Source organism: Trichomonas vaginalis, chromosome IV (assembly GCF_026262505.1).
Source record: "Trichomonas vaginalis G3 chromosome IV, whole genome shotgun sequence".
NCBI classification, from domain to species: domain Eukaryota; phylum Parabasalia; order Trichomonadida; family Trichomonadidae; genus Trichomonas; species Trichomonas vaginalis.
In genome coordinates, this window is record NC_067206.1 from 26,037,183 (window position 1) to 26,058,159 (window position 20,977).

General features: G+C 33.4%; 7 protein-coding genes and 4 pseudogenes across 11 annotated transcripts, besides 5 other annotated features; 6 read left to right on the plus strand and 5 right to left on the minus strand.

Moving 5' to 3' along the window:
• Window positions 1-389: 389 nt before the first annotated feature.
• Window positions 390-582: a mobile genetic element.
• A 1,519-nt stretch (window positions 583-2,101) lies between these two features.
• Window positions 2,102-2,138: a mobile genetic element.
• Window positions 2,102-2,138: a terminal%2Cinverted (terminal inverted repeat of Banshee-A3 transposon ID:TVAGG3_0169900).
• Window positions 2,139-2,789: 651 nt separating this feature from the next.
• Window positions 2,790-3,031: a terminal%2Cinverted (terminal inverted repeat of Maverick-2 transposon ID:TVAGG3_0169910).
• Window positions 2,790-20,977: part of a mobile genetic element that runs on past the window's edge.
• On the plus strand, window positions 3,032-3,466 carry TVAGG3_0169920 (uncharacterized protein; the record flags this gene model as incomplete). Its single annotated transcript, XM_001580159.1, has 1 exon — window positions 3,032-3,466. One exon carries the CDS (start codon window positions 3,032-3,034, stop codon window positions 3,464-3,466), a length of 435 nt encoding a protein of 144 aa, XP_001580209.1.
• TVAGG3_0169930 (protein of unknown function, DUF4107 family) lies at window positions 3,866-4,151 on the minus strand (the record flags this gene model as incomplete). Its single annotated transcript, XM_001580160.2, has 1 exon — window positions 3,866-4,151. A coding segment is annotated over one exon (286 nt), but the record flags the coding sequence as incomplete, so codon positions are not given.
• Window positions 4,350-5,155, minus strand: TVAGG3_0169940 (annotated as a pseudogene). Its single transcript has one exon. A coding segment is annotated over exon 1 (806 nt).
• TVAGG3_0169950 (organellar and viral DNA polymerase type B) lies at window positions 8,296-9,092 on the plus strand (the record flags this gene model as incomplete). Its single annotated transcript, XM_051225271.1, has 1 exon — window positions 8,296-9,092. A coding segment is annotated over one exon (797 nt), but the record flags the coding sequence as incomplete, so codon positions are not given.
• Window positions 9,710-11,188, plus strand: TVAGG3_0169960 (keratin-associated protein family; the record flags this gene model as incomplete). Its single annotated transcript, XM_051225272.1, has 1 exon — window positions 9,710-11,188. A coding segment is annotated over one exon (1,479 nt), but the record flags the coding sequence as incomplete, so codon positions are not given.
• TVAGG3_0169970 (integrase core domain containing protein family) lies at window positions 11,249-12,334 on the plus strand (the record flags this gene model as incomplete). The annotated part of the gene is made up of 1 exon (XM_051225273.1): window positions 11,249-12,334. The coding sequence occupies one exon, from the start codon at window positions 11,249-11,251 to the stop codon at window positions 12,332-12,334; it is 1,086 nt and encodes a 361-aa protein (XP_051110259.1).
• Window positions 12,535-13,200, plus strand: TVAGG3_0169980 (uncharacterized protein; the record flags this gene model as incomplete). Its single annotated transcript, XM_051225274.1, has 1 exon — window positions 12,535-13,200. The coding sequence occupies one exon, from the start codon at window positions 12,535-12,537 to the stop codon at window positions 13,198-13,200; it is 666 nt and encodes a 221-aa protein (XP_051110260.1).
• On the minus strand, window positions 13,696-14,070 carry TVAGG3_0169990 (uncharacterized protein; the record flags this gene model as incomplete). The annotated part of the gene is made up of 1 exon (XM_051225275.1): window positions 13,696-14,070. One exon carries the CDS (start codon window positions 14,068-14,070, stop codon window positions 13,696-13,698), a length of 375 nt encoding a protein of 124 aa, XP_051110261.1.
• On the plus strand, window positions 14,177-15,003 carry TVAGG3_0170000 (annotated as a pseudogene). Its single transcript has one exon. A coding segment is annotated over exon 1 (827 nt).
• TVAGG3_0170010 lies at window positions 19,830-20,485 on the minus strand (annotated as a pseudogene). Its single transcript has one exon. A coding segment is annotated over exon 1 (656 nt).
• On the minus strand, window positions 20,709-20,962 carry TVAGG3_0170020 (annotated as a pseudogene). The gene has a single exon. A coding segment is annotated over exon 1 (254 nt).

The window sequence follows — 20,977 nt, forward strand, 5'->3', positions numbered from 1 at the left end:
CTTATGTGCTGTAGCAAGCTTGCAATCCAAAGCTCACGTTAGACAACAAGAGTCATGAAGTCTCATACTAAGGGATATCCAACATATATTTTAATAATCTAATGTTTGTGACAAATATTCAACATAAAATTAAGTTTTCGTTTCGTTACAAGGCATTCATACTTTGGAGATATCATATTTAATGTACAGAAAAGTTAATATTAAACAATACATGCTAAAGAATTAATAAATAAGATAATAAAATAAATTTATACGTAATTACTTTCATTTAATATGCTTTATGCTGTATAATATTGATTAAGAGGCATTAAAAGGTTCCATAATCTGCTTTTATAGGCAAGATTTTTGATAAAAATTTTAAATTTTGAAAAATGATGAGAAAAGGAAAAAAAAGGTAAATGAGAGCAAGAGGAGGGGAAAAAAGAAAAAGAAAAGGAAGGGAAGGGAAAAATAAAAGAAAGAAGGACATATAAAAATTTAGATGCGCATTCTTAATGCCGAGGCGGCTTGCCGCCGAGGCGCGATTTTTTTAGGCCTCTACGGTAACCCGGCAATGTTTTTTTAAATCTTGTACAGCCCTAGTGCCGATACTCAAATATCAGATTACTTAGATCCATGAATAATATCCGAATTTTTTTTCTTAAAATTAAACTTCAAAACTTCTTCCAATCTTATTCTTAATCAATTGTAAATTTTTAAAACCATTTTTTAAAATAATTTTGCGTAAATTTTATTCTCATGTTGTTTTAATCGAAAATTGATACATTTTCAAAAAATAATATTGACTTATGAAATTCATTTTTAAGGTGAAATAGTATTGTTTTTATTAAAGTATATGAATAATATATAAAAAATTAATGAATAATATAAGCAGATTTTTAGTTTACAAAACAAATATGAGCAATGCAATTTCAAACTTTTGCTGGCAATTTCGAGATTGCTCAAGTTTGTAGTATTTTGATACTATAACATCGGCTTAATCAAAATTCGATTTTTCTTATGAGTTATTGAGAAAATTTGATTGCAATGAGAAGGATTTCGACGTTTTTGATAAACTAAGAGCTGAGCTTTAGGGGTTCAGTTCATTTATGGCTGTAGTTTGATGCGTAGATCTCTTTTTTATTGTAAATTCTTTCAGCATGGAGATCGAGAATGAATCTTTTGAGAACTTTATGAGTTTTTACACCCGTAAAGAGGTCCTTCGAGGAAAGATAGTCCAGACTACATGAAGATGTGGGTTAACCAAAAAAATCCGATGGTTTCCCCATATTCATGTAGATCTTCGAAAAAATGAGCACCAAAAAAGCCAAAAAAATAGGCTTTTTATTGGATTTGTACACTAGATCAATAATCTATTTAGGATCTGACACTCTTTTTAGCCAGAGATATGAGGTCCTTTCTAGGAAAACGATCTATTCATCCATAAAAAAAATGAATTATCGTTTTCCCCAGAAATTACATGGGGAGTGGTAAAAGTAAGGAAAATCTGGGTAATTTAAATGAAGAAGTAATTTAAAACGATTTTATTTATGATCAAATTTTATATATTTTTTTGGATCAAATCCATTTTAATAGAATTTATATACTATTCATCTATTAGTAAACACTACCGTATATTATTTTTTAAGCTATCTTATTTTTTGAACTTTTATTCAAATCTTTGGTCGCAAGAAGAATTGCATGATAAATAAAAACATTTAATCAAAGTCAATTTTATTTTTCATATTCAAATGGACTGAGTGTTAACATTTAACATTTTTTGCTAATTGTCGTCAAAAATTAGGCGTAAAGCAAAAATTGATATTTCATATGGTTTTATGATAGATAAGCATTATATTCCCACTCATTATATTCGTAAATTTTGAGGTTTATCCTTCGCTTTTAAGATCATTGAATTTGATTTTTATATAAAATAGTTATATATTAGAAAATAATATGAGTTTATGTGATATTATTTTTCAGAAGATTTCATTCTATATGCCTATGAAAAGTACTCTCAAAACTAACTTTTCCCTAATTATAATTAAATCTAGAATATTGTATTATGCTTAGTATTATTTCATTTTTCTCATTCAATTTAGAATTTACAAATGTCAAAAAATTGAGAGCTGTCACTTTTGATGAATTTCTGTTTATTACAAAAGGGCTTGCGATTAGCCACTATATTATTTGGTTTTCATTATTCAAAAATCGTTTTTATACACTATGTAGTTATACATTATAATATAAAATTGTTGTTCAATTTGTAATAGGATTCTTGAGAACCCCCTTGATTTTTAGGAAATAATCGAATCAATATTTTGAATTTGGACTCTCTATTGATTTTGTGCTGCTATGATCTCACTCTCAAGGAATATTGCATGAAATAAGGTAATATTTGCTAAAATACTTTAAACTTTTTTAAATCAGAAAAAATTCATTCATATTTTTTAAAAGGTAATGATTAAATAGGCGTCAATATAAATTTCTGTTAATTTTAATAATATATACGATATCACAGCTATTAATTTGATTGATTATAAAATTGATAATATTGAAATATTTATAGATCGCATTAATTATGCAAAATATATGTATTCTAATAAGATACTAATAAATACACTTTGTATCATAAATTAAATCAATGAACAAAAAAGTCAAATTTATCATCATAGATATAAAAGGACGAATAAATTAAAAAAAATATAGACATTTACTAACTGTATAAAATCCCTCTTTCAAAAAGAGAGAAATGGAGAATAATATAAATAGAATCATCTCAGAGAAACAATATAGGGTGTCCAAAGGTGAGTTAGTATCCCTAAGTCGTGTACTGTGGCACTGCGCGCCTCCGTACACCACTTAGCGGTTTTGACACTTTACGAAACCAGTAACGTATATTTTACAACACAACCATAACACCAACTTAACCTTAAATATTTACAAAACCATCTGACACATAAACGACTTCACTAACGAATTCACTACCGTCCTCACTAAATAAAAAATAACCTTATTATTTTTTTTTAAATTTTTATTTCATTACAAAGAAATGTCCGACTACATTTACTATGACTCTTTCCCAGAACGTTTCCGTGAACTATTCAAAACTCAAGTAAAACTGAGAAACATGAATTTTAACAAAGACAGACCCATTGACGATGAAAGAAACCCTGAATATATTACAATCCCTTATGACGCAAAGTTCATTGCATACATTCCTTATGGTCGCAGAGGAACGAAAACTATTTCAACAAAGAACAAAAATTATTTCTGGAGCGATGAAGAAAATTGCCTTATCTACATAAATGCATACTTAAATAAAGCTACATATTGTACAAAAGAAGGTTGGACTGGATTTGAGCTCTACATATACGACGACGATGGAAACAGACGTTGTGTATACCCATACGATAATATGTACCATTGTTTTCATCAAGCATTAAACGAATACATAGTCAGTAAGGGTCTCATTCCTGTTGAGTAGATATGCTTTATTTTTGTTCTGTCATTTATTTAAAAATAAACTTAAAAATTAATGATATCACCACCCTCACACGTATGAAAACATAGCGCAAAAATAATGTTTATGTTAGAATGTTAGATCTAACACGTTTTCTAACACGTTTTCTAACCTGTTGAATTCATTGCTTTATAACTCTCTTCCTTGGTTTCTTTTTAGTTGCTTTCTTCACGTCTGTCTCCAGCTTAACTGTCTTTCTTCTTCGTCCGTAATGATACCAGTTACTTCCACCAGTCAATGGGTCAAATGGTCTTTCGTAAGGGTTTCCATACATTCCATAGGGACCATACGGAAGAACTACTGGTGGAGAAGAAACATTTTCTTTAGTTCCATCGACTCTATTTAAATGCATTGTTTCACCTTTCATCTGGTCATTAAAGTCTTTTGCGTGTTTTGCAAACTCATCGTCCTTTCCTAAAGCATTTTCTGACTCAGTCGCAACCAAATTGGATGCTTTATTTATGAGCCCTATTTTATTTAATCTTAACTTCTTTGCAACCCAGCCTCCAATCTTCCCTTTATTTGCATCTAATGTCTTCGAAACCCTTCCTCCACTCATTTTATTTACTGCGTCATAAGCCCCAAGTGCTTTTGCTCCAAATGCTAATGCTTTTGTTCCCATTGCGCCTAAAGCTGCCCAAGCTACCATTTACACCATATTAAAATCATCTCTCTTCAATATTATCTCATAAAAGTTCTCTTTACTGGAGAAAGTCAATGAAACATAAACATTCTCATTCATAAACTTCTTTCTTATCTCATCTATACGCTTCAAAATGTCTGAACAATTGCTAACATCTTCTACAACAGTTATTTCATCATGAATGACCTTTAAAAACAAGCTCATTTAATATGCTATTAAAATCATTTCAATAATGAGTCCATCCTTTCCGTCTTTGGGTAGCACAACATCTTTCATTGAAGAAGGTTCAACAAGTCTTATATTAAACTTACTGACAAAGTTTGTTATACTATAATGCTTCGGCGGCGAATACATGTAGTTTGAAAGACATAATATAGATTCTTCAGCAAATTCACTTATACTGGATTTATAACAATGTTCTCACGAGACCAAATACCACCAATTGACAATCTTGTAAGCAATCCTGCTGAACCTTCTACTGTAAACGTCGATGGTAACATTCCACGAAGGTCATCTATTGACATCGTTGAGTCACTGAATTTAAATATTTTCTTAAAGCAATCGTCATTATCTAACCATGCAATAGCTTTGAAGTTTTCATTCGAATATACATCTGCTTCATTAAATGTAAAACCTGACTTCTTTGCAGAGACGACTTTAAAATCTATTGCATTTGTTTCAAAATTATATACTATGGTAACTTCTGAAGGTAATGGATGTCCTTCCGCAGTCAGTTGTTCTCTCACTACCGTTTGAAGCTTTGTGTTAAAAACTTTCATGTCATCTCCTGTGTCTAGGTTCACATACACAGCAACAGGAAAACTATCTTGCTTCTTTGTTTCATCATTATACCTCAAAACATTAAAGTTCTTCAATAATATTGTTCTTCCTGCTGGAATACTTCTAACTTGTCTTATTTCAATAGCTTTCTCACCTCCTACATACTCTACCCAGTGTCTTGGATATTCATAAGTATACTGACTTTCTTGAATTTTGGTAGGTTTCATCATAACGTGTTCATAGTATATCTTTATACTCTTGTCAGTTAGACTCGGTGCTATGTTCTGAATATTTCTGACTTGCATTTTTAATGAAGAAAATGAAGCATTTTAATACATGACGTAGATGAAGACATGAATGAAAGCAGTGAAAAGCTCAACAGTTCTCTCATTCTTCCTTTCAGTAAGGACTATGAGTTCTGTTCAAATGGTGTGTATTTCTAATTGTGGAAAGATGGTTCAGGTAAGACATTCAACCTCATTCGTCATATACTCATAACAGAGCGTTTAGGAAACGACTCTTACTATGACCAAATCATTATATCAGCAACTTCAGACTCTATGGATTCAACAGCGAAAACATTTATGTCAAAAGTTCAAGCCTCTGTCGTTAAAGTTCCAGACAGTGAACTCATTGAATTTCTTCAACGTTACATTCGACGTAAGAGGAAATATTATGCTATTGTAGAGTTCATACAGTCAGGAATGCAAAAGACTTCAGAAGAGATGGAAAGAATTATTGACAAACACCACTTACGTCAATACTCAGGAGTATACGATATGAAACGACTTACAAACTACATTCTATCAAAACTTTCAAAATACCCCTTCAAAAAATATCCTTCAAACACTCTGCTCGTTTGTGACGACTTCGCTGGTAAAGGTTTAGTGTCAAAGCCTGACTCACCATTAGCTAACATCATAACTAAAGTCAACATTACCATTTAAACTGTAGCAATACTTATGCAAACATGGCGTTTCCTTGCTTTAAACATAAAAACGTCTCATAACTGACTTCGTTATCTTTCAAGGTTTCTCACGTTATGATATTGAACTCATTTGGAAACAGTCAGGTATAACATTACCTTTTGAAGAAATTTGGGAAGCATATAAGTCTCTCATCTCTCCTCGTTCATACCTTGAGATTCATATCATGACTAATACCATTAAAGTCAAAAATATTCCATGGGAACGAACCACATTGTTTTAAAGTTTAACCTTCAATTGACTGATGGTAAACAAATTCCATGCATCTCTGTCGCCATTTCTGTTAATATTTTTGCTGTCATTCATATCATCCACTTCCCCATCCGTTAACTTTTGAGGATATGCGTTAGAATAGCTGTTCTTAAATGAAGGCTTTTCACCTTTGAGAGCATAAACTCTATAACTTTCTGCATACTTTATGTTTGAACCTCCTGAGCCATCATTGACATAAATTTTTATAGGCTTCCACCCTTTGTTCATATTCCTGCTTCTTCCCTTTGCTCTTTTGTTCAGTAGTTCTACATCTTATACACAGCTCCTGTCTCAGTGAATTCAACAATATTTTCATTCGTTAGCTTTACATTCAAACCTTGTCGAGTATATTGTTCATTTCATACATATAAAAGGTTTTTTAATTCTATATGAAATGAGAAGCAAATCCATCTTAGCTGGTGCTGTTAATGTTCCAATTGAACCAACATCAAATGTTGACTCACGAACGACAACAATATTGTCATAAAGAACTATAGTTCAGAGTGTTTGAAAGAAAAAGAACCAGAACTTAAGTCGGGAGGGCTCAAAAGAGCCCATCTTGGCGCATGGCGCCGTGAATTTAAACTCAGCTTTCAAACGCTAACGCTACATCAGATGTTAAGTTAGAGTATCCACCACTGGACCAAATTCTTTCAAGAGAAGCCAACGACAACCCTTACACAAATGTTCAAACAAATCCTTCAGATAACGTAGACCATTACCTTCTTCAGTTATACCAACAATTTTACTCAAAGACGATAAGAAGCTTTTGACAAATCTTATAAGCAAGAACCAAATAATTCTAACAAAGGAGGACCTTGAAAATGTTATCTCACGAATAACAGGGAAACAATGTGTCATTGACTATCTCGACCCTGAAATCGAATGCTGTGGTCAAACTCCACTATTCATGAAAATAGGTAACATCCGCATCATTGAAACACCAGGAACTACAGGAGTTGAGTTTAAGTATAAATATTCGAACGAGTATACAAAACTATCTACTTACTATAAGCTTTGCTTGAAATATGTTTTAGTAAATTAAAGCAGTCAGAGGGCTCTTTGAGCCCATCTTGGCGCTTTGCGCCGTCAGTCAAAAAAAATTCAAGTTAGCAATTTGTAAATATCTGTCCAAAACTTCTTCAACAGTATCGAACTCATCTTCATAATGCAAACCTAATCTTATTGACTTGGTGCAGTTTTCACTAACACAATATAGCGCTTTGCGCTCGGCGCCTTTGACGCCTTTTTCTGTTCTTGACTGGCATAACTAACTCATTTGTTTCATCAAACAGCAACAACCAAAGTTCATGACCTAATACATAACATTCATACTTTATATTTTTAGCTCTGAGTTCCTTGTAAGCTGTTTGCAATTTAATATTTTCTAAAAAGTCAACTTCAACAGTCATTCGCACTGGTGCCTTCAGTTCTACAGGCTCGCCTTGAAAGTCAACAAGTCTGAATTGCATGTCTTTCAAATTATGAGGACTAATGCGAATCCATTTACCTAAATGAGTTGCTATGACAGGAACGTTTGGAATGAACATTGAATTGACTGCATAACAGAAAGACTTATATTCTACTGAACCTTTACTATTAACTCCTGAAATGCCTGTGACATTAGCTATTTTAGACTCAATGTACAAACAATTACCATAACATACGTATGGAACAGATTTCATCTCAATCGTTTTGTCAACACTTTTCAAAGGAAATGTCATATGGTATGCTCCCAGAAGCAATTGAACTCTATGACTCATTCGTGTTATCTTAAACTCCTTCGCATAACTGAACTTCAAAACTCCTGCAATAAGTTTAACATTCATTAAGTTTTCTTCGTTATCCTTGTTTATTGTAGTATTTATGAGAGCATTTAACCACTCCAGCTAATGTTTCCATCTTATATTCTACATTATTGTGAAATCTTATTTCGTGCTTCTTTCCATCTATTTCAAACTCCATGAAATCTGTTTCATCTGTTATGACAAAAGTTGCGATAGTATTGAAGTCAACAACTCTGAAAGCAAGTGCTTCATTCTGTAGACCTAAGTTTGTTTGTAGCTTTACTATTCCGTATTCGTTTGGGTCTGTACTTTGCAAATAGAACAACATTTTATTCTCATTAAAATATGACTATTGCTGCATATGCGTATGAAACAAATGAAGCAAGAAGAGCACATGAACTAGTAAACGAAAACTCAACTTTAACCATTGAAGGCAATGATTTAGTCATTGACGATGGAAAAACTAAAAAAGTCATTGATTTCGATACTTTTAACACTTATGACCCATTCATTACAATAAGTAAAGTTCCCATCATAAATGATGGAACGGTGCAATATATAAATTCTACAGTAGATGCCTCATTAGTGAAAGTACTGAATGTTCTCATTGAATTGTTAAAGAGCTTTCGATTTGACGACAACATTAAATGCCTAAAGAATTTAGTCATGAATGAGAAACAAATTCTCGGCGTTGCTGGTAGCAGTAATGATGTACACCTTATGACATTAGAATATTATAACGAACATAAAGATGAACTGAAAGGAGAGAAGGGTGACACTGGACCACAAGGAATACAAGGAATACAAGGAATACAAGGAATACAAGGACCTCAAGGCGAAAACGGTTTGGATGGAAAGGATGGAAAGGATGGAAAAACTGCTAAATCATGGATATGGGACCTTATAAATACTGGTTTAACAGCTGCTTCATATGGAGTTCTTCAATACCAAATCGGAAAGATATGGGCAGTACTTGGTGAAGAAGCTTTAGATGACGTTAAAAATGCTTTGAACTTCATTTCAAATGGTTCGGATACTATTAAAACTTTATCTGGTTGGATGCAAGAAACAAGGAGTCAAATAGATACTGTAAGACGTATAGCAAACAATGCACGTACGGGATTGGATACTTTACGAGAAGCACAAAATACACTAAAGGAAGCAAATGATATTCTTGGCTCAGTATCAGACATGCATGAAGATTGGCTTAAAGGTATTGACAAATCTTTAAAAAATCACAGTCAGTCTATTGCTGACTACAAGAAAAGTATAGATTTTTTACATAGTGCTATGGACGTACATGATGGAAGCATAAGGAACTTACTTAATGCTAACAATAACTTACCAGGAACTATTAAAGCATTTATAAAGTCCTTTGTAAAACCCGGTGCTCTAACATTTAGGTCTTTGAGAGCAAGAGCATTGAAGTCAAGAGATGCAGAAACTCCAACAGAACCTACAGAAGGAACTGAAACAACAGAAACTCCAAAGAACCACCAAAACCAACAGCTAATGAAATATTGTTCGAATATTTTCCAAGGTACTCTGTTCTCATTGCATACATTCAAGAAATACTTAAGAAAGCAGACTTGACTTTAGGAGATGATGAAAGTTCTGTATATCTTTCGTTCCAGTTTCAAATAGCAGAACTTTTGAGACAGATATGCTTAATGTATGACAACATCTCTGATTTCACAAGATATGATGACGACCATGACCCGAACATGGTGAAGAAGAAGTTTTACAAACATCCATTAAGACAGGAAAGGTTTTAACACAAAGTCTCATTATTGACACCAAAGATGGCGAAGTGGACGTTCTTCAAGAGCTGAAGAAAAATACTTCTTCGGGAGGTGGTGGTAGGCATGAACTTGAAATAAATGAGATAGAAGAGAAATTAGCCGAAAAAGCAGATAAAAACCACGTTCATTATATAACTTCAGACGAACAGATTATAACGGCATACCATGGATATTTAACACGAAGTGATGAAGCGAAGACGGAAGACCCCAATGAAAGAAGATATAAATACATTCGTGCTAAAGGTTATGACATAAGCTGTACTGTACAGTATGACACGGGTAAAGCACCAGAAGCATTTAGTTATAACGATGAAATTTATGCCTCTACTTTCTCTGTTAAAGGTGTATTAGTTGAACCAAGATTTACTTTGAGAGTTAAGTCAAAAATAACGTTTGAAGATGCTATTAAAAGTAAAGCTGACAAAGTTGAACTTGAAGCAATGAACAAAGTTTTGAAATCTCATAAACACAACATCTCCGATATAAATGAACTTCAAGCTACATTAGACAGTAAAGCTGACAAGAACCATACACATAAATCCTTCACTACTGTTAGAGCAGACGACATAATATTGAACTATACCCTTGGTTCAAGTGCACCTTTAGAGAATCCAAGTACAAGCGTAAAAGATACACTAAACTCCTTAAATAGTAAATGTATGAACATTGAAGGTCATGCCAGAAACTTTGAAACCCATGAACTACCAGCAATGTTAGACAGTAAAGCTGACAAGAACCATACACATGATTTCTTCACAACTGTTGGTATAGAAAGTATTGAAGGAACGGTTGAAGAAACTGGTGGGGATGCATTATATTGTAAACCTCCTAACTTTCCACAAGGTTTAACATCGGATGACGACATAACGACGATGAAATACATTAGATGTAGAAATGTTTATGTCATGAAGGATGAATATAATATTAAATTCACTGCTCAAGATTTATATGACAAGAAGGCTGACAAAACAGAGCTTCAAACATTAAAGACTGAAATACTTCAAACATTATATCCTATAGGTTCTATTTATACGTCAATGAACTCAACAAATTCAGAAACAGTTTTAGGTTTTGGTACGTGGGAGCAGATTGTAGATAAATTCTTATACTGTGCGAACTCTTCAAAGCAAACAGGTGGTTCGAAGAAAATTAAAGAAGCAAACCTTCCACCGCACACTCATACAGGAACTACAAACACAACAGGTAGTCATTCACATTCAATAACAAAAAGAGGTTATACAAATCTTGCAGCAGGTTCGGATAGACAGGGAATGCATAGATATGATATTTCAAGTGACCCAGTAGATTCAAGCACAGGTATTTTCTGTGGAACCACAGGAAATCATTCACACACTTTCACAACAAATCCAACAGGCTCGGGTGAAGATTATATGCCACCATTTGTGACTATATTCGCATGGTACCGCGTTCAATGAACGCGCTTGAGCCTGCTTTGCGGACTTACCGTCTTGAATAAAATCTTTAACTTTACATAAATGAGCTTGAAAGAAGTATTCGAACAACATCCATGGAGGTCATTTAAGAAATTCAATGAAGCTGCAAAGAGTTGGGGATTTACTAACAGAGCTGAAGTGAAAAGGTTCTTTGACAAAAATGTTGTACATCAAACAAAAATAAACCCTTACGACTACTTTTTACCAATTTACTCCAACACTCCTGACGCATACCAATTTGACACTCTCATTCAAAGCAGAAAAGGAGGACATAAACCATTCCTCATCTTCATAAATGTTAACACTCGTAAAGCATATGCATATCCAATGAAAAATAAAGGAACTCGTGAAGTGTTAAGAGTTTTACAAAAGTTTGTAGCAGAACATAGCCCAAGTACTTTAACATCAGACCAAGACAGTGCATACCTCAGCAACGAAATCACAGATTTTCTCATTAAGCATAACATAACTCACTACACTACTGAAGACCATAACCATAACATACTCGGCATCATTAACCGCTTCATAAGGACTCTCAGAGATTTAAACCAAGAGCGAGACTTTACCGAAGAAACAATGAAACATTTTCTCGAAGTATATAATTCCTCAACACATTCTACAACAGGACATACACCAAATTCAATGACACAACAACAAGAAGAAAAGTATATACAAAAGAAACTAAGTCAAACACAAAATATCAGAAATTCAACACAATTTACCCTCATTCCTGGTACAAAAGTTCGTGTAGTTCTTGACGACAAACCGTTGACAAAGAAACGTTTAAGGTTAAGTAGAAACTATTATATCGTAGACTCTACACAAGGTAATGGATATCTTATAAAAGCTGCTGACGACTCCATAGCATTTTACCCTCGACATAAGTTAGTTGAAAGTAGTAATGGCAAACTTGCTGAAACCATTGACGAAGCAAAGCGAGGAGTGGTTATTGAAATACTTGGCTACAACATAAACGATGACACTTATAAAGTAAGATATGAAGGAGGCGTTGAAGATGTTATACCATCTAAGAACTTGAGAGAGTCAAAGCCGACACATCTGGGACCATTAGAGCGGGAGTACTGGAAAGACAAAAATATGCCAGAAAGAATAAGAAAATTCTTCTAAACTTTTTCATTAGATATAAATCAGACAAAAATAAGCCGCTAGCGGCAAGGGCGAAGCCCATGTTTAGGGTAGATGGTTAGATCTAACCTCATTTCTACCCTCTTTTCTACCCTCTTGAAAAATCATGAATTTCCTTAAGATAGAAAAAATAAAGTTAGTTTTATTTTTATTTATTTTTTATTTTGTATGTAAGAACAGAAATGTCAGTCGAAGCAAAAACATTCACTAACAAATCTAATGGTGAAACATTCACAAAAGGCACTTATAACGGTATTGAAGTCTTACGTAGAGACAAGGATGATTACATTAATGCAACAAAGATGGCAAGAGAAGCGGGAAAGTTAAACCATTTAAACAGATTTCTCAATAGTGCTAAAATGCATGAAATTCTTGAGTTTTGGTTGAAAGAATACGGTGGAGCCAAAAGTGGCTCGACCTCAAAACAAGCATTTTATGAGCTTACTAAGGGTGTTATAAATGAATTCAAAGGTATTTACATACATCCTGACCTCGTTCATTTTGTTGCTGAATGGTGCTCTGTAAAGTATGCATTTTATGTCAAAGATATTATGGATTCCATAGACAAGAAAGTTCATGAGAAGTTAGATGAAGAAGAACTCGAAGATACAGTAGAGAATGCTAAACCTTTGTTCGAACAAGAAGTTAGAAAAATGCGCGAAAAACAATTAGAACATGAACGTGAGATATGTTATGGTTATAGAGATTCTTCATACGAACTAGACCAATGGGAACAAGAAGATTTAAAGAGAGAATTTAGAGAATATGAACTCGCTAAGATAGCATTAGAAGCTGCAGAAAAGAAGTTAAAAGTTTGGGGTCGTTTTGTACATAAATATTGTGAGTAAATGAACCATTTATTTTTGTCATAAACGACCAAAAAAATAATGTTTATGTTAATGTTTTTAGGTTATTCAATAATTAATTATTTTTGAAGAACTGAAGGGGTCACTCGGTTAATTAACATCTCTGAAAAATAATGCTGAAAATGAAATATATTTTTGGTCAAAGCTTCCACGAGAGAAAAGATTCCCCATTCGCTAAGGATTCCAAAAATGAAAAAATCATTGATTTCGGCTGAGAAAAAACGGCAAAAACCCTTCTTCCACGGGAACAAAGAAATAAAGAAGAAATAAAGTAAATTTTTATTTATTCCCGTGGAAGATAGAGCACTTTTATGACACTTTTTATTCACGACAAACAAGACAAACAAAGAAAATAAGAAAATACGGCGCTGTCGCGGTTCGAACCACAGACCCTGACCCTCCATAACACCACCCTAGACCACTGTGCTACGTAGCCTGTCGACATAAGATTTTATAAATTGCATATTTGACGTAAATTTATTTCCATCTAGCTTCCCACCGCATAAGATATTCATACGTGTTTGTAAGACATTCATTAAACTTCTTTTCTATTGCATCTAATCTTGCGTTATTTTTTTCAATAACTTGTCTGTATTCTTCATCATCTCCAGCAGTGTTTGGGTCTTCACGTTTAAAATATTCATTGTTAACCAATTTTTTATCTACAAATTTTATTAGTGTTTGATTCACTTCGTTATGATAACGGTCATATTCTTTCAATACGTAAGTGAAGACAAAATGCGTCGTACCTTCAATCTTAAAGCTTAAAGAACTTTCAACACAGTTTTGAGGGTCTGTCAGTGCGTCAATGAGATAGTATTCGAAGTCAGTCAATAATCTTTTTAAAGTCATTTCATACAGGATAAAATTTAATGTTGTGAAGAAATAGTGTTTATCTCAGAAAAAATAAAGTTAGATTTTTTTTATTTATTTTTTTATTTTGTATGTAAAGACAGTAATGTCAACATCAGAGAACACAACAACTGCTATCGTTCATGAAGCCATTAATGAAGAATACGAGTACATACAGTATAACAAACAGTTACGTCTCATTCGTTCGGTCAAAGATGACATGTATCAAATGCAAAGTATAATGAACGCTCTTCTTTCTACAAAGCAAGCATATCATTGGTTTGAAAACCAACAGGCAAAAGAACTTTTAGAAGAATTTCCTCATATGATTGCTTCCCTCGGAAAACCGAGGGAAGAGATTCCGTACGAAAATCGCAAGAATTTGGCACCTGGTTTGAAAGTTATTATGTTCATAGACTTTTAGTAAATGCTGTAGCAATGTGGGCTTCACCTCGTTATGCTTGTTATATTTTCATGATGTTAGATGAACTATATAAAGCAGAACGTGGAGAGATGGAAAAGAAACTTCAAGCAAAAGATGAAGTCATTGAATCCAAAGACAAAAGCATACAGAAAAGAATACCACGTTCGGTACCAAAAGGAAAGGAAAAGAGTTATAAGTATATGATATATACTGAAGAGTTGGAGAAAGAAGAAGATAGAGATATGGTTATGTTGCATTTAGTCAGAAGAAACAACAAAAGCTTTTATGACCTTGCTAAGATATATAAATCTGACAGAAACTGGTTCTATCGTGAAAACTTACCGATTTCAATGACACCGAATGAGCAAATAAAGGAAATTGTCAAAAATACTCTTCCTCAAACACACTATGACATCAAAGGTTGCACAATACTTACATTCAAAGAAGACTTAACATTACTGAAGGAAAAAATAACAGAATATTTCGACAACTTCAAAGAGGAAGAATAAAAAAATCTAAAGCTAATTTTATTTTTTTATAAAATTTATCTCATATGAAAGAACATGAATTTAGAATATTCGGAACTCATGACAGAAGAAGAGAACGAACAACATGTAAAAGATTATGCAAAATTTCTGAAGACATACAAGCATTTAAACAATATCTAAATGCTTCTAAAGATTATGCAAAAATTTCTGAAGGTATATAAAGCTTATGAAAAAGCGTATGAAAAGTTTATACATTGGGGAATTGTTGTAAAATATCGATATGAAGACTAACCAAAAATATATTTTTGCTTAAATGACGTCAGGTCAATTTCTTCAACCATTTCACTTCCTTCGTCAATGTCAATAGAAGCTTCTTCAACCTTTGGTAAGAACTTTTGTATAACATCTTTGTTCTTATTGTCTTCAGAGATGAAGGATAATATTTCACATTTGTTTCACCCTCTTATATTCTTTCTGTTCGGAAAGATTCATAGCAATACTGAAGAAGTCAATGTTGGAGTTCTTTATAATAGTATAATGAGTATCTTTGACATTCACGAAGAAACCCTTTTGTTTCAAAACTACTGCTAACTCTTGTGAAGTATAACGTTTGCGGTCAATGACAATAGCTAATGGTCTGACATACTGACCAAACTTAGATTCTTTCACAAACTTCTTGTTAAAGATAACATTGACGTTTGAAGCATTATTGAACTCATTCTTGATGACAGTAGCGAGAGCATTGTATGAAAAGAACTTGCAATCTTGCATGTGTTTCATTAAAAATAAAAAATATTAAATTATTTTGAAAAATAACTTAAAAAAATCTAATCTAATTTTTTCAAAAATATTTTTTTTATTTCCTACTAAAGATGATATCGGAAGTTGTCTAAGTTAAACACTCGGAAATAAAACAACTTCTTACAGAAGCTAATATAGATGTTGCAAAGCATTACGCAACAAACAAAAAGGCACTCGCTGACTTCATTAAAGACTATAATGGTCCAATAAGTTATGATAGAATTCATGAGTTCATAAAGCCGCAACGCGGCGAGGACGAAGTCCATGCAAGAGCATTTCCTTTAAATGACGTTGCTATTGACTTATATCATAGACGTTCAGTACCTCATGAAGTAAGAAGAGAAATGTTTGACATAACAAATGCAAACGTTGGTCATACTCGTAAAGCTCTTTCTCATGACGTTCGTCAAGAGATGTTTGACATAACAAATGCAAACGTTGGTGAAACAAGAAGAGCTGTACCTCATGAAGTAAGAAGAGAAATGTTTGACATAACAAATGCAAACGTTGGTGAAACAAGAAGAAGAGACGACACACTGAAACAACAGAGAAGAGAGATGTTTAAAAGTGCTATAGAACAAGTTCGCAAAGCTAACGATGTCATTCGTTCCATTGACGACAAACCAAAAGAAGGTGAGAGATGGTTAAAGAAAGATGAAGAAATAGGAAGAGGAAATGTGAAGTCAGGCAATAGACTCATTGACTTTAACATCGAAGCTTTAGATGAACCAAACAGAGACTACTTACACAAACATTTTGGTAAGGTTTTCATGAGACTCTTAGAGAAAATTAAAATAAACTCCCAACAGAGATGGATGGTATGTTATAAACTTGGTGGAAAGTATGAATGTTCTACGTTAAACCTCAATAATATTGGAACATTACTACATCAGCTCTTGAAGGAGAACTTTATATCAGAGATAGAAGCAAATGCTGCAGGTATTGTTGAAATGCACTATGACTTCTTCTTGACAAACATAAAGAATCTTACCGAAATAAAGATGTATGATTTAACAGAATATGAAGGCTTAACGATGTCAGATGTAAAGAAAGGCAAACCAAAAAAGAGACCATATAGAGATGAAAGCACACTGACAAATGACCAGAAAGCCATTTTGGAAGCTCTTAAGCAAACAGGAAACCCAGCACTTATAGAAAGCTTTTGGAAAGATAATGGTGAAAAGAAGTTTTATAAGAAGAGAAGCGGTCAGTTCTGGAAGTATCTTTGCACATTACCTATAAATCTTGAACGCTACCAAATCTTCAATGAACTGAACAAAAGAACTGCAACACTTATGACAGAGGACAATTGTTTCGTTTATGCTTGCATTCAGGCTGGAGTAAATGAAGAAACTATTGACCACATGAGAGAAGTCATTCGTGTTAGAGACTTTCCTCAAAGTAAAGTACAAGAAATTTCTGACGCAACAGGTATAGCATTTAATGTTACCATTGGTTATTTCAATGACTCAAGACATAATGAAATAAAGAGATATATACCAAAAGAATGCGAAACTGTTAGAACTATTGACTTACTTCTTGTTGAAGACCACTACATGCTAAATGAAAGACTTCCAATGACAACATATTTCATTCGAAACTATAAAGAAATTCTCAAAGCTTGTGGTGGAATGAACATTGAGAAACAGATGAAGATTTATACAAAGAGAGAAGATAAATATGTAGTTCGTTATGATAGAACAACACCGTTATGGGATGTTATGAAAACATTGTGGGAGTGCAAATATTTCGAACCTATTTCTTATGGAGAACTTTTCACATATACTACTGACTTATATAAACAGAACCTTGCACCATTTAAAGATTTGACATATGCTCCAAAGTATTGTGTACAACTGAAGAAGAAAGCAGAGTCAAAAGAAGTAAATAAAGCTAAATGTAAATTCATACCTGAGCACGTTTTCTTTGCTGACTTTGAGTGTAGTACGGATGGCTTTCATAAAGCTTTTAACATCTGTTATGACAGTGAAGATGGTTCAGTAGTGAAAGTATTTGGGGTCAAAACTGTGCAACAGAATTTTTGGAAAGACTTCCTGACAAGAGTTTAATATATTTCCATAACCTCAGTTATGACATAAACTTCATCTTAAGACACATGACAGAAGTGAAAGGAACTCCCATCATTAAAGGTTCACGAACAATGCAAATAACTGGTTTATATAAAGGACGGGCAATTATTATAAAAGACTCTTACAGTGTTATAAATAAGAAGCTTAAACTATTTCCTGCTATGTTTAACTTACAAACAGGACCGAAAGAAGTATTTCCATATAACTACTACAGCAGTGTTTTGTTAGCAAATGACAACAGAACTGGTGTCATTTCTGAAGCATGTAAGTTTATCCATGATGCAGATACATTTATGAAGAACATAGATTCCATCAAAGGTTGCAGAATAGATGAAAACCACTTCGACTTAGAAAAATATAGCACGTTTTACTGCAAACAAGATGTAAGAATTTTAAGAGAAGGTTTTGTAAAGTTCCGCAATGACTTATTGAAAGAGTTTGATTTAAACGTTTATGACTACGTTAGTATTTGTTCTATTGCTAACAAATTGTTTGAGAACAGAGTATACTTCCCGAATGGAAATCTTTATGACCTCTCAAATAAACCAAGAGAATTTATTTCGAGATGCATTCAAGGTGGAAGATGTATGTTGTCAGATAACATGAAACAAAAGAGCAAAAAGAAACTCATTGCTGACTTCGACACTGTTTCATTATATCCTTCAGCTATAGCAAGACTTTATACTTTAGAAGGTATTCCAAAAGTATTGAAGGAAGAAATGTTAAGCACAGAGTATCTCATGAGACATTTATTCGATGACGACCAAAAGGAACCCATTGGTGAAAAGTTTATGTCTGGCTTCTTTGTTCTCATTAAGATAACAGAGATTGGTATACCCAGACACTTTCATTTAATAGTTTGCGACCCTGAACTAAATCCAGAACTTAACGTTCCAAGAAGTTCAAACACTTGCTGTCTCATGTATGTTGACCATATAACATTACAAGACCTCATAAAATATCAAGGTGTCAAATGTGAAGTGTTGCAAGGATACTATTACGATGGAAACAGAGATATGAGAATAAGAGATGAAGTAAAGAAGTTGTTTGAGTTAAGGTTAAAGTATAAGAAAGAAGAAAACCCCTTACAAGAAATTATAAAACTCATTCTGAACAGCATTTATGGCAAAACTATTCTATCTCCTATTGAGTCAAAAATAACCATAGTAGATGACAAAGATGCTATAAGATATGCTATAAGAAATTACAACCATATAGTGAAGTTCGAAGGTTTGGATGGTTCAGATAAAACTATTTTCAAGCTAACGAAAAGCATTTGCAGACACTTTAACTTCTGTCCACTTGGTGTTAATATTCTGTCTATGTCAAAACGTATTATGAATGAAGTATTCTGTACTGCAGAGGACATGGGACTTCAAATCTTTTACCAGGATACCGACAGTATGCACTTATATAATGAAGACATCCCAAAGCTTGCAGCAGAGTTTAAGAAGAGATATGGTCGCGAACTTATAGGAAAGAACCTTGGTCAATTTCATAGCGACTTTGCAGAAATAACACCTGGAAAACAAAGTTTAGCTTATAAAGTATTTTCTGTGGAAAGAAGACCTACATAGACTTACTCACTAACGATTTAAATGAAGTTGCATTTCACTGCAGAATGAAAGGCGTGAAGCAAGATGTTATTGCTTTAACCGCTAATGAAATGTTTCCTGAAGCTATACAATGCTATTACAATGAAGATAAGAACATTCACATACCTGTTGGAACATATGACAAAGACTCTGAGTTCAGTTTAATGAAACTTTACAAAGCACTTATGATGGTCAAGAGATTGCATTCGACTTATGTAAGTCATGTCAACCTTGCTTTGCTGAAAAGTTCAACTTTTCAATAACGACTAAAACAAGCTTTATTCGTAAGTTGAAGTTCTGAGGTCATTTATTTTTGTCAGCAATGAGGTCATTCGTGATAAAAATAAAGCTAGCGTAGATTTTACAATACTGCGATGGTAGAGTTTAAGAGTTGTGCTTCAATGTAGAGACAGTCCTTCCCATCTGGAGGCAAGAACACTGGACATTTATGGTCATGAGTGGAGTACATGTCTATCCAAAACTCACGATTGAAGCCAGTTAATTTATAGTATTTAGGGTTAGGAAGTGGTGAAGTTCTTGTATGACCAATGAACTCATTTTCAACGCCTTTGGCTATATTAGAGTAAAGTATTGCTTGCTTTCTATCCCAAATGCCAGGTGTTACAATCTTTGAAAATTCATTTTTCCTCGGAAGCATTGCATCATAATTGAAAACATTCTTAAAATCATCACTTGGTTCGGAGATTTGAAATCTTATACGTAATGGATTTTCTTTCTTTTTAGCGACTTCATTGAATGGTGAGAATACAATGAATTGACAGTCATGAGTTCCATCTTCATTTTCATTAAATTCATAATGAAAGTCTATAAGTTGTGGCTGACTACCTTCTTCTTTCAGTTGTGCAAGAAACTCACGTAAAGGCTGTAAAGTTTGTACTTCAATGTTGAACTTTTTCTCGAACATCTCATTAAATGAAATCATACATTGCAATGTTGTATCGTCTTTAAAGTATTTGTATATGTGAATGTTTTGGGCGCTTAAAGACTGTTCGTCATTTTCTATCTCGACTTGAAGTATAAAGTCAACCTTTCTGAAAGCACGTGTTATATACATAGATGTTATGCCAATGTACTTCTCTTCATTTATGTTCACAATCCAGTCTGTTGGAAACTTAAACGTTACTCTGTTCCCCTTTATTTTGACGTCAGGGTTTTCACTACTGAACGCAACAGTTAAAGGTATTTGTCTATACATTTAATTCGGATAAAAATAAACCATTTACTCTTTCTTTGCTTCAGCTTCTTTAGCTTTTGCTTCTTCTCTAGCTTTTTTCGCCAGCAAACGTGGGTTCTTCTGTCTTCCAGCAGCTAATGCAGCAAGTTGTTTTTCACTAAGTTTTCTCTTTGGTCTCTCTGGCTTTTGTTCTTGTTTTTGTTCCTTCAGTTCGGATAAAATTTGCTCACGAATTTCTTTCTTCAATGCTTCAACATCTATGACCCCTGGGTCTTGTCCGTAGGACTTGTCTGAGTCATTTGACTGCAGATAAA